Below are 13,816 nucleotides of genomic sequence, written 5' to 3' on the forward strand. Positions count from 1 at the left end.
AACATTAAGAGTGCAACGGGGATTCCACTGTTAAATGCTGAGGAGAGAGTAGATAGGCGAAAAAAGTACATTGAGGACCTCTATGGGGGGGGGGGGGGGGGAAGACTTGTCTGATGTGATAGAAGAAGAAACAGGGGTTGATAGGGAAGAGATATGGGATCCAGTACTAGAATGAGAATTTAAAAGAGCTTTGGAAGACTTACAATCAAATAAGGTAGAAAGGATGATAACATTCCACCAGAAATTCTAAAATCATTGGGGGAAGTGGCAACAAAATGACTATTCACATTGGTGTGTAGAATGTATGAATCTGGCAGTATACCATCTGGCTCTCAGTAAAATATCATCCACACAGTTCCAAATACTGCAAGAGTTAACAAGTGCAAGAAGATATTCAAAATTCTGAGGAAAATTGGGGTAAGCTATAGGAAGAGACACATAATGTACAACACATACAAGAGCCAAGAGGGAATAATAAGGGTGGAAGACCAAGAACAAAGTGCTTGGATTAAAAAGGGTGTAAGACAGGGATGTAGTCTTTCCCACCTACTGTTCAGTCTAGAAACTGGAGAAGCAATGATAGAAATAAAAGAAAGGTTCAGGAATGAAATTAAAATTTAAGAGAAAGGATGTCAGTAAAAAGCTTTATTGACAACATTGCTATTCTTAGCAAAACTGAAGACGTATTACAGGATCTGCTGAATGGAATGAACAGTCTACTGAATATAGAATATGGATTAAGAGTAAATCAAAGAAAGACAGAAGTAATGATAAGTAGCAGAAATGAGAACAGCAAGAAATTTAATAACAGGATTGATGGTTACAAAGCAGATGAAGTTAAGGAATTCTGCTACTTAGGCAGCAAAATAACCCATGACTGATGATGCATCGAGGACATCAAAAGCAGGCTAGCACTGGTAAAAAAGGCATTCCTGGCCAAGAGAAGTCTACTACTATCAAACACAGGCCTTAATTTAAGGAAGAAATTTCTGAGAATCTATGTTTGGATCACAGCATTATACAGTAGTGAAACATGAACTGTGGAAAAACAAACAGAAGAGAATTGAAGCATTTGAGATGTGGTGCTACAGAAGAGTGTTGAAAATTAGGTGAAAGGTTTGAGGAGGTTTGGTACAGAATCAGAGAGGAAAGGAATATAGGGAAAACACTGACAGAAGAAGGAACAGGATGATAGGACATCTGTTAAGAAATCAGAGAATGACTTCCATGGTTCTAAAGGGAGCTGTAGAGGGCAAAAACTGTAGAGGAAGGCAGAGATTGGAAATCATCCAGTAAATAATTGAGGATGTAGGTTGCAAGTAATACTCTGAGGTGAAAAAAAGAAAAAAAAATACCTTTTCACATGAGTCACCTGAGTACAAATGACAGTTCCAAAATGCACTGCCCTTTTATACCTTGTGCATGCAATACTACTGCCATCTGCATATGTGCATAACACTATTCTACAATTTTTGTGACCTCTGTATTTGAAACAGAGCAAACTGGAACCCCCCATATGCTCTTATTATATGCCTACTAATAGTTGATTTTTGTCTGTCTTTCACTAATAGTTGATTCTAATTTTCTATATGCATCATAGCTACAAATCTGCTCATTAGAAAGATCAATATCCATGCTTTATAATGATGTATTTTGATTTTACTAAGCTAATTAACTCAACATAACTCATGATAAGTTCAACTGCACCTAAATTTTCCATTGCAATTTAGCCATTATGCTTGTTAGATTCAAATTTTTACCATCATGCTCTTGTCGCTCCACATTTATGGAACTGAATGAGACCCTTTGCTAAGAACTTAAGCTTTTAATTAAGAAGTACCAAAAACAGGCATAAATGATTATAGATCTGATATGGTGTCGTTATTTGTAAATGGCTTATTACCAATGTGGATGCACAACATTGTCCCACCATTTTTTTGTATTTTCCTAAACCACCACATATTTTCCGAACAAGATTACTATCAAAACATACAGTACATCAGTACATCTGGATTATTAAACTCTTAACATAAACATTTTTCAAAACATTGTGCAGTTTCTCAAACCACAATATCTTCTCATGCCAGTCTTTATATTGCTACTACATTCCGTCATACATTCCTCCTGCACTTGCCTGTGTAATAATATTAACAGATTCATTTTACTGCAAATGTACATAGTTTTTATTGGTAAATAAAAGTATATAGTTTGATTAGCCAAATAAACCTGTTTTCCGAACACCCACATTCCCCAATTACTTCAGGTAACTAATGCTATACTGTATCTCATTTGGATCCAGTCAAACTACAGGAAACATTCACAGACGCTTCAGAAACTCAGAGTTTGTTGTACAATTTAATAGCAGATTCTGCTTTCAAAACATGCTGCTTCATTTGATGTGACCTTTATCTTGTTGCTTGACTCTGGTTTCTTTATAATTTTCCACATTTATTTCCAAATGCACATTTCAAAATATTCCATGATTGAAACACAAGACCAGTAAGAGCTGTAGTTGTTATAATGGAAAATAGTTTTTTTTTGTTAATGATCAGTTAACTTAATAAAGAAACAAGTGTTGTAAAGACAGAAAATGAACATGTTGTTACCAGGCTGCACTCTGCAGACTTTTAGCTGTCCAGCTATGTTGTCAGAAAACTGCTGGGGAGTAGCAGATCTGAGATCAGTGTAGGAATCATCTAGATCTTCTTTAGAGGCTGTCCTCCCAAAACTGTAAGAGATAAAAAATGTGCATTGCTGAGCCATGAGATAGAAATAAAAGGACCAGAAAATCAGAATTTTGACAATTATTAAACATTACTTTTTCCAAATACAGTAAACATAGCAGTCAGTACATTTTGGTTTTGATCTGTTATAACAGTATTTTAACCTGACTGGAGAACAAAAACTGAATTCCGTTGCCTTCATAATAATAATATAATATACCTTGAATTTAAACTACTCTGTTGAATCCCTTGACCAGGGATTTGGTGACTGCATTAATGGACTATGGTGACTACATTAATAGACTATCTACAAGATGCGAGGGTCGTTCCACGTGAAATCAACCAATAAAACAATAAATTTGAACACTGATGATCTAGAATTTTGTAATTTTCTGTCCTTTTATTCCACCTACCAAAATAAGATAAAACCAACGTTAAAAATTCTTTGAACATTTTGTTTTTGAGTTACTAATTTTTAAAGTGTCCAAAATTGAGTGTTTTTTCATGTTTCAAAGCCTTAAAATGGCTATAGCTCATGTACAGACCCAAAATTTATACCATTTTATTCAGTTTATCGTAGGCTTTGAAAATATGCACTGTCTGACCAAATTCATTAAAATGCTAAATTTTCCCAAACCAAAACTTTTTTATATTTTAAAAATTTAAAAATCAGAATTTTTTATGTTCTGAAAAAAATGTATGTTTGTTAATATATGCACCAAATGACATGAATGTATTCCAAAATAACAGAAATAAGGATCAAATTCATGACCTTATCCTGACTTTTTGATTAGCTAATGATTACATCCATCACAGACACTGCTGCTTTTGTGGAAACTCAAAGCATAGGTTTGTGTTGTCTGTACTGCATATTTACAGTAAGTGGAGGCAGAGTGTTCCCCTCCCCCTGCACTCCATCTCTTCCTGCAGCAAACACTGTGCGCTCTCCTTGTTACCCCAACTTTACAGTTGCCAAGCAGTACTAATACAGTGTGGGAAACTTTTTGGCTTGTGAAAAAGCTATTTTACTCTCATCATCTTTAATACCTTTAAAACAAGACTAAAATTACAGTAGCTTTATATTAATTACTAAAAACCTTTAAGGAAATATCTATCAAAAATAGATGTGGAGTAAAGAGCATTAAACAGAAGTGGGAGTGGACAAAATTAAAGAAACTGTTGTTGCAGCTCACACTGCTCAAGCAACACTTGAGATGGCAGCATCGTCATGGGCAGAGCTACAATTATGTGTCTTTTTTACTATGTGTATACACCACATATAGTTCAACAAAGCTACACCTCCAAATTTCTCTAACCACTCCTGACCCTCAAGGATTCAAACTGCAGTAGCAGAGGATTTATTTACACAGCTTATTAAATGGACAGCTGGATACAACGTTTTGTGAGAGGGAGATAGTACTAACTTTTTACCTTGTTATTCTTTCTAGAACTGCACCTGATTGGCATACAAAACAAAATTCATGATAACCCACTAAACTTTATTACATTTTCATTACTTTCATGACCACCAGCTCATTTTCATTACTTTTTTGTTACTTTCATGAACTGTAGACATCATGTTCAATTATGGTACTGTTAAAAATGAAAATGTTGTGTAGTAATTAAGCATACTTGCTTTATCATTTTAAAATTGTAGTAAACTAGGCCGTACAACAATTCGATCCTTTAAGATCAGACAAACGTAACAACATTTTTGCCACTTCTGAGTTGTTAGTACCATATGGTACATGGAATCGAGATCTATATTACGATCAAGCAAGCATAACTCTATCTTCTGTGGTTTCCATTTTAGTTGTCAATGTATCTACTTTTTATGAAAAATAGTAAAATCAGACAGACCGAAGAGCTGATCCATTTTTAGACCACATTATGCAACATTAATTTGTGAAACAGAACAGCTCTTGCGTTTCTCTGATCCTAACAGAGCTGTTAGAAATTGCTTTTTCCGCTACTTCTCTTTAGACACATTGTTGTCGTCACTGTGACAACAATGAAATGCAACTTCCTGGCAAGGAAGATAAATATGGTTTTAGTTGTGAATGTGTTTACAAGCAAGTAGGAGCACTATGGAGTCCAGAGGAAGAAGGATGGTGAAAATGTGCCTGAAGAAGGAACAGAATTTAATGGAATCATGTAAGTATTAGAACCTGTTTCTTAGTGTATATATTTCGGTAGTAAGTACTATAATAATAATTATTATTATTGCTATTACTGCTGTTGTCATTATTATTATATTTCTAATTATTGCTGTTACTGCTATTGTCATTATTATTATAACTATTATTACTGTTGTTGTTCATATTCATAGCTGAGGAAGAATGTGATGTGGAGATGCTCAGGACATTCATTCATTCAGATACAAATGATGACTGTTCTTCCTGTGAACTGGACAACACTACATATTCTGGTGAGTACTCAAGCAATTACTAGACACAAGAGCAGTTCCAGTTAATTTTCTTTTCCCTTCGTCTGAATACCTGTCATGTTATTGTTACAGACAGTGGTGTTCGACATGGAACGTCCCTTGTAAAGAATGTCACAAAAACTGCTGAGCCTGCAACTTCTGCACAAGTAAATCATCACAATCAGGATGAGGAAATTGCAGATGACAATGCTGGTATTGAGAATAGTAACAAAACAAAAACTGATAGTGGTTAAAGAAGAACAAAAAACAAATCAAAGAAAATTAATCGGCAGCATGGTAGGGTATATATTTCTACAAAGGATTCCGAAGTTCCTGCAAAATATGAAGCCAAAAGATTGCTCTAAATGTCAATGACAGTGTTGCAGTAAGTTTGCTGAGCAAAACAGACAAAATATCCATAGAGCCTAAAGGGATCTTGGATCAGTTGAGTACAAACCTAAATAAGCCAGTGGAAGAAGAAGAGAAACAAAGTGTGAGGACAAAATCGTATAACTCACGAAGGAAGAGGACCAACAAATTCTATCTAATAAAGGGATTTGATAAGATTCAAGTGTGTATGCAGTTTTTTCTCAAGACATTTGATATTTCCAAAACCTTTGTAAGAAATACTATTAAAAAAAGAGAAGCACATCATGTAAATAAGAAAGAGTGAAAAGGATTTCATGAGTCAGGTATAAAGAGACCAGAAGAAAGTAAAGAGGCTATAAGGAAACACATTAAGAGTTTTCCAACCCTTCTTTCTCATTACAAGATGAAAGAATGTACAGCAGATTATTTACCTGTCGATATGAGTATTAACATAGAGTATGAGTTATATTGGGAACAATGCTATGAGGAAGGAAAAACAGTCCAGAAATTATGGCTGTATATGGGGATATTCACAAACCAATTTAATCATAAAAAGAGATGTGTGATATATGTTTAATGTTTTAACACCTTTTGGCTAAGGAAAAGGAAGGCAGAGGTTTTAAAAGGGAACAGAAAGAACATTTGAAAAGGAAAGAAATGACAAGGGAATTTAAGAACATTAAGAAAGAAAGTGCAAGAAAAGGCGAATCTTTGCTAGCTGAATTTGACTTACAAGCTGTGCATTACTGGCTAAAGTGAATGCAAAGGCAGCATTATATAAAAGAAGGCTCTTTGTCTACAATCTCATATTTCTTAATGTAGGAGAAAACAAAACTGTTTGCCACATTTGGGATGAGACAACAGCAAAAAGGGGATCCATACAAGTGGTTTCATGATTGTGGAATTTTTTGAAACATCATGCAATAGGAAAACTGATAACCTTTTTTTCTGATAAATGTGGGGGCCAGAACAGGAATGCCAACATGAGCATTTTTCCGATACATGTGGAGACCAGAACAGGAATGCCAACATGAGCACTGTGTGTTTGCATGCAGTGAATACCATGGACATTCCAACTACTGACCAATGCTGTTTTGAGCCTGGGCATTTACAAATGGAAGTAGGCTCAGTGGATGCAAGCATAGAAAGAAAAAGTAAACATGTGGATGTTTTTGATCCCATTCGCTGGTATACAATTGTAAGAATGACCTTCAACAAGTACAGAGTGAAAGAAATGGATAATACTCAAATTTTAGATTTCAACCAGCTTCAAAAGCAAATAATTTGGAATAGGAAAACTGCTGAGAATGGAGAAACTGTGAAATGGTTTAAGATTGTTTGGACGCAATATAGGAAGGATCAGCCTGACTTTCAAGTTTTGCACATCAAGAAAAGACCTGGCCTAAGAATTTCTTCGAATTCAGGATGTGAAGACAATACTCTGTGCCCAGCATGTGACAGTCCTGTCTGCATAAGTAAAGAAAAGAAAAAAGATCTCATAGGTTTATGTAATAAGGGTATTATACCTCACAGGTATCATACATTATATCAAGGACTCAATGCTGCTAATGATTTAGAAAATGAGGAAAACGTGGAAGAATAACAGGAATATACTTCATGTTTATTTTCTTTTTTTTCCCCCTTTATTATTGTTGCTAGTTCATCACCTTAGTTATTTCATGTAAACCACTAATTTTGGTTCGTTTAAATATCTGTGTATTATTTTTGAAACAATAATCCACAAACAGAAAAACAGGTGTGAGGGAGCATTATATTCTGTTAAACTGATTTTTCCTGAATTATGTGATGATTAAGAAACAAGAATATTATTTCTGTAACCAGTAAACTATTTTTTTAAGTTCAGTGTTAAATAATAATGACTGAAAGTACTAATGACTTTTATTCTCTTGAATGGCACTGACAGACATTTCCATAGCTTATTCCATGTAATCTGTATTTATCAAGACATTAACACAACTGCAGTAATCTTTAATATGATAATATTGCTTAAAGCTGCATATTATTTGTTTGATGTTCATTTGTTATACAGCAGCAGCCATTAAGTTAAGGATTGGACGTGCATAATTTCATAAAATATTTCATTAGTGTCCACCTAGTGACTAAAATACGTAACAGCTAGTAGAAAACAACAGTCAATAAAGCATACTCTTTATTTACAAAAGAAAGGTTAGTGAAAAACTATTAGATAGTACTCAGCTTTTTGGACAAAACCTTTAATAGAATTATCTCAAAACACTGTTTTTGGAGTTACGTTTCTTTGATCCTAAATGGGCGAATTGACATATATTATGTAAGTGATAGCATGTATTTTCCATTTTATATAAGTTATAATTCACAGTCATTGTAGTACATATTTACTGAAGGCGTGTGTGTATGTGTGTGTGAACATATTCACTTCTACTGACAGTAATTCCCTTTTGTAGAGATGAGATTTTGAGATAAAATTAGCAAAGCACTGGTGAAGGAAAGAGGGTCAGGTATGTATAACTCCTTAAGCACATGAGCTCAGGGGATAAAGTGGCAGAACACTCCAGTGTCATGATTTTAAATGCTTAGTCACCCAATAAACTGTTGAAAGGCAAGTGTTGGAATATGACACATACCAAGCACAGCCAACAAAGTGGAATATTGTACTTGCTGTATTACGACATGTGCATTTCATTTTTATACTGGGCAATTTAGCATTTTAAATCATGACACTGGCACATTTTTGTCTCTTTGTCCCATAGTGGTGTACATATAGCATGAAACTAGTGGTTTAATAAATGCACATAGAATAATAGTAGAAGTGATTTTCTTGACGCTCATATTAATCAGTAGAGGAAGTACAACAGGATCAAATATTAACTTCATTCCAACTGTTTAAGTGGGGTAAAGCATATATGCCATCAGTCACTTGTAAGTGACAAATGATGAGCCTGAAGCATAAAAAAGGAGCATGCCATGAAATTTTTACAAAGCCATTGCAGTCAAAGGGAAACAGAAGTATTGTGCACTTATTCCTATAAACAAAGTCAAAGGTAAAGCAAACATTGCTTCTGATTTTTAAGGAATTTGACGTTCATAAACAAAATTCAAGAGGGTCCAGATGTTGCATCCTTTGGGGAAATTACAATATTTGTTGCTTTTATGTATACTGTGTGATCACAAATATCTGGACATCCCAAAAAACATACGTTTTTCATATTAGGTGCATTGTGCTGCCACCTACTGCCAATTAGACATCATAAAAGAGCAGAATGGGGCACTCCACAGAACTCACAGACTTCAAACATGGCCAGGTGATTGGATGTCACTTTGGGCATATGTCTGTTCACGAGATTTTCACACTCCTAAACATCCCTCGGTCCACTTTTTCCGATGTGATACTGAAGTGGAAATGTGAAGGGACACGTACAGCACAAAAGCATACAGGCCGACCTTCTCTGTTAACTGACAGTGACTGCCATACAGTTAAAGAGGTTCGTAATGTGTAATAAGCAGACACGTATCCAGGCCATCATGCAGGAATTCCAAACCGCATCAGTATCCACTGTGACAGTTAGGCAGGAGTTGAGAGAAAACTTGGATTTCATGGTTGAGTGACTGCTCATAAGCCACACATTATGCCAGTAAATACCAAATGACACCTTGTTTGGTGCAAGCAGCGTAAACATTGGACGATTGAACAGTGGAAAAACGTGAGGAGTGACGAATCACAGTACACAATGTAGTGATCCAATGGCAGGATGTGGGTATGGTGAATACCCAGTGAATGTCACCTGCCAGCGTGTGTAGTGCCAACAGTAAAATTCAGAGGTGGTGGTGTTATTGTGTGGTCATGTTTTCGTGGAGGAGGCTTGCACCCCTTGTTGTTTTGCGCGTGATGGTATCACAGCACAGGCCTACACTGATATTTTAAGCACCTTCTTGCTTCAAACTGTAATGGACTGGCCTGCACAGAGTCCTGACCTGAATTGTATAGGACAGCTTTGGGATGTTTTGGATGCCAACTTCGTGCCAGGCCTCACCAACCAACATCGATACCTCTCCTCAGTGCAATACTCCATGAAGAATGGGCTGCCATTCCCCAAGAAACCCTCCAGCACCTACTGAACTATGCCTGTGAGAGTGGAAGCTGTCATCAAGGCTTAGGGTGGGTCAGCACCATACTGAATTCCAGAATTACCGATGGAGGGCACCACAAACTTGTAAGTCATTTTCAGCCAGGTGTTCAGATAGTTTTGATCACATAGTGTATGACAACAAACAGTGGAGGACTTCGATACTACCGAGGGATGAGAGAGTAGAAGTAAATCTTTTATTTACGCCTGATTGTGGACCATCTCTTTCCTTTTCATAACCAAGAAGACCAGATAAATTGACTGTAATAAAAAACTTCACAATTTGTAAATTAAATCTTTCAACTGCCACTGGAAGAACATACAGACTGTCAGATGAAGTGCTGCAAAAAGCCTCAGATTATATTGCAAAAGAATGTCTTGTTACAACACTTATGGCAGTGTTGCTTGGGAGAACCAGGTTAAATCATTTAAAAGAAAATCACAAAGCATAATTTTAGACTCTTCAAGATTGTTAGTGGATCACAATAACATCTTTCTTGCTGAAGAAAATTTCCCTTTGCGAGACTCTCAAATAACATATTATGAAATAGTAACAGCTACATCATTAAAAACACAAGTTTGGAAAGTAGGAGACAAGGTACTGGTAGAAGTAAAGCTGTAAGGACGGGCCATTAGTCGTGCTGGGGTAGCTCAGTTGGTAGAGCACTTTCCCGCGAAAGGCAAAGGTCCCAAGTTCGAGTCTCGGTCCGGCAGCACACAGTTTTAATCTGCCAGGAAGTTTCATATCAGCGCACACTCCGCTACAGAGTGAAATTCTCATTCTAGATGCACCATTGTTAGACTATGAACAAGGTGGTGGTGGTGGTTAGTGTTTAACGTCCCGTCGACAACGAGGTCATTAGAGACAGAGCGCAAGTTCGGGTTAGGGAAGGATTGGGAAGGAAATCGGCCGTGCCCTTTCAAAGGAACCATCCCGGCATTTGCCTGAAAAGATTTAGGGAAATCACAGAAAACCTAAATCAGGATGGCCGGAGACGGGATTGAACCGTTGTCCTCCCGAAAGCGAGTCCAGTGTGCTAACCACTGCGCCACCTCGCTCGGTATATGAACAAGGTGTTTCGCTTACCCGTAAAATAAAATTTATTTTAATATGTTCCCATTGGAACAGCATCATGAAATTTGGCACACGTATTAACAAAGAGTGTACAAGTAACACTTGTTTTTTCAAAACCAAAAAATATTGCGATTTTGCGCTTTTCAAAATTAAAAAGTAATCTCGTCTTGGAAAATGCAGCGGCTTTATGAACATTTTCAATTAGCACCTACTTTTAAAGCTCATAAGAAACTGAATAAAACAGTACAAATTTTGGGTCATATAGTTTTTGAGACAGTGACTTTTAAGGTAAAAAAGTAACAAAAATCACAGAGTTTTGGAAGTTTAAAAAATTAGTAACTCAAAAATGAAAGGCCTAAAAAACATTTAATTGAGGATTTTTCATGCAAACAGCTATTATTACAAGTGCATAAAAATTATCAAAATCTGAGGTCTTAATAACCACACCATTTGTTGATATCACATGGACTGACCCTTGAGTATACTGGTCACATATATTGGTGGCGTATGCATCAAAATATACTGAAAACAAAGATTCCAAGACTTACCAAGCGGGAAAGCGCCGGCAGACAGGCACACGAACAAAACACACAAACACACACACAGAATTACGAGCTTTCGCAACTGGCAGTTGCTTCGTCAGGAAAGAGGGAAGGAGAGGGAAAAATGAAAGGATGTGGGTTTTAAGGGAGAGGGTAAGGAGTCATTCCAATCCCGGGAGCGGAAAGACTTCCCTTAGGGGAAAAAAAAGGATAGGTTTACACTCGCACACACACACACATATCCATCCGCACATACACAGACACAAGCAGACATATGTCTCTTCCCTCTTTCCTGACGAAGCAACTGCCAGTTGCGAAAGCTCGTAATTCTGTATGTGTGTTTGTGTGTTTTGTTCATGTGCCTGTCTGCCGGCGCTTTCCCGCTTGGTAAGTCTTGGAATCTTTGTTTTTAATATATTTTTCCCATGTGGAAGTTTCTTTCTGTTTTATTTACATCAAAATATACTGAAATATATTAAACACTTCAGCCTCCAGGAAGTGATGTAAGAATACATCAAATGGAAGGCTTTTGAAATTAGAAAAAAACGCTCTAATATAGCAATGAAAATAACCAGTTATTGATAATATAATGTAAATGGACAGATAAAAAAATCTACTCAACAGGCAGCAGCAGGGGTACACACAAAAATGGATTTAATGTTTACAAGCTTTAGGAGCCAGTAGCTCCTTCTTCTGGCAGAAGACAATAGGTCTCCACTGACTTGGGGTTCTGGGTGACTTTTCTTAACTGTACCCCTTCCACTAAACCTCTCCAGCTCTTTTCCTTCACCCCTCTTCCTTGCCCTTCAACTCTTCTGCCAGAAGAAGGAGCCAATGGCTCCAAACCTTGTAAACATTAAATCCTTTTGTGTGTGTGTTCCCCTGCCATCACTTGGTAAGTAGATTTTTTATCTGTGCATTTACATTATACTAAAAAAATGCTCTGATATTTGCTGATACTTGCAATGTGCAGAGAATATGGGCCATCATCCCATTGGATTGTATGTTATTGAAGTATGGTAAAAGACACACATGAAATTTTTAGGTGAGCACTGGATGCACAGGTGTCATTTTGCCAGTCCAGCCATATGCATGTGGCACTTGAGCTGCCCCCACCCCCTCTTCCTGTTTGTTAAATGTTCACGTAACTAACAGGAGCATTGTCAGCTAACTTCATCTACACCAATATTTCAACAGTTGAACACCCTGTTATTTTTGAGGCACAAATGCATGCCTTCAAAATGATGGACTGTTCACCTGTCGAAATATTGGTGATTGTTGAGGATGGTACCCAGCTGCATTTCTGTAAGTTATTTCACCTACAACCTACTCAGTTCAAATGATTTTACAGTTTTTTGTAATGAGATGAATAAGTCACACTTCATCAGTTACTCAGAATATCAGTATGAGCACTGACTGCCATAAAGAGTGTAGTCAGTAAGATGCTTTGTTTATTAAAACCATCAGGCTGAAACTGTGTCTACCAAATGACTGACTAACTGTTATGTCAAATCTGAAGAAGTTACCTGAATTATAATTACACTATATTGGAAACAGTAATCTTTTTGGTGATGCTGAGACCCAGTTTCAAGATTTGTGCAGCTTGAACAAACACTGGAAAATGGCATTTCATATCTCATCCACTTTCGCAATGCCAAATAGAATGAGAACTCATTGAGCTAGAAGTTTGTTACATATTAGTAACACCCTCTCCTGGCCTGGGTCCCCCACACAGCAGTCAGCCCATGCTAACCACTCAGCTTTGGAGGCACATCGATGATGTGTCATGAAACTCTCACAGTTTCTCTGAAACTTCATCCCTGCAGTGCCGACAACTGACTGGCTTGTATAAACATACTGTGAAACATTTGTGTATTGTGTATATGCAGAAGCACATTCAAAATGCAGATATGGTTTATTTAGGAGTTTAGAGTGGCACTATAAGTCATAGGTGCTTCAGTTGGATTTGGTATTTGCGAAGGACTGTAATTATTATTAAGGACAAAAAATACAATTACCTGATGATACGACAATGATAGCCTGAAGTGAAGAGGAATAGCTTTTGTGCAAAATGTAATGGGACATGTGTTAGCTATAATTTCAGATAGACACACAAATAAGTAGAAAGCGACACTGGTGGACACGATTGAAGACCAAATGTCATAGTTGGGGAAGAGGACCTTGAAAGATAAGTATACAGCTTTTTATACGACCTGGGAAGAGGGAAAGATAAAATGATAGGTACACACAAGGCGCAGAAGCAAGGACAATGCCAAAAAAACATTTATATGTAGCATCTAATCTCCAGGAATGTAAAAAGTGTGCCTAGTTTTGAATGTATTAAAATGTGTCTGAAATCCACAAAAAACTGAAATGAACTACAATTGGCACAAGGCTCAGAAAATATATGCCAAGTATGTGGATATAATTGAAAGCAGTTCCTTTGAAATTAAACACATCACGTAACAATTCATTTCTCATCTCGAAGTATTTTCAGTGATCCGATTATGTCACTCCTACTTTGAATCATATATACACTGAAATCTTGCTTAACGAGC

The 13,816-nt window shown here is 36.7% G+C and overlaps 1 protein-coding gene across 3 annotated transcripts in view; it reads right to left on the reverse strand.

The window, feature by feature from the left end:
* The window catches only part of LOC126336516 (synaptotagmin-15-like), a 229,670-nt gene that overhangs the window by 60,070 nt on the left and 155,784 nt on the right, over nt 1-13,816 (reverse strand). For all 3 annotated transcript variants that reach the window (XM_050000297.1, XM_050000298.1, XM_050000299.1), the window contains exon 3: nt 2,607-2,728. In XM_050000297.1, coding sequence (XP_049856254.1) covers nt 2,607-2,728 — 122 coding nt within the window. The remainder of the gene's footprint in view (nt 1-2,606; nt 2,729-13,816) is intronic.

The sequence above is a fragment of the Schistocerca gregaria genome, chromosome 2 (assembly GCF_023897955.1).
Source record: "Schistocerca gregaria isolate iqSchGreg1 chromosome 2, iqSchGreg1.2, whole genome shotgun sequence".
NCBI lineage: Eukaryota > Metazoa > Arthropoda > Insecta > Orthoptera > Acrididae > Schistocerca > Schistocerca gregaria.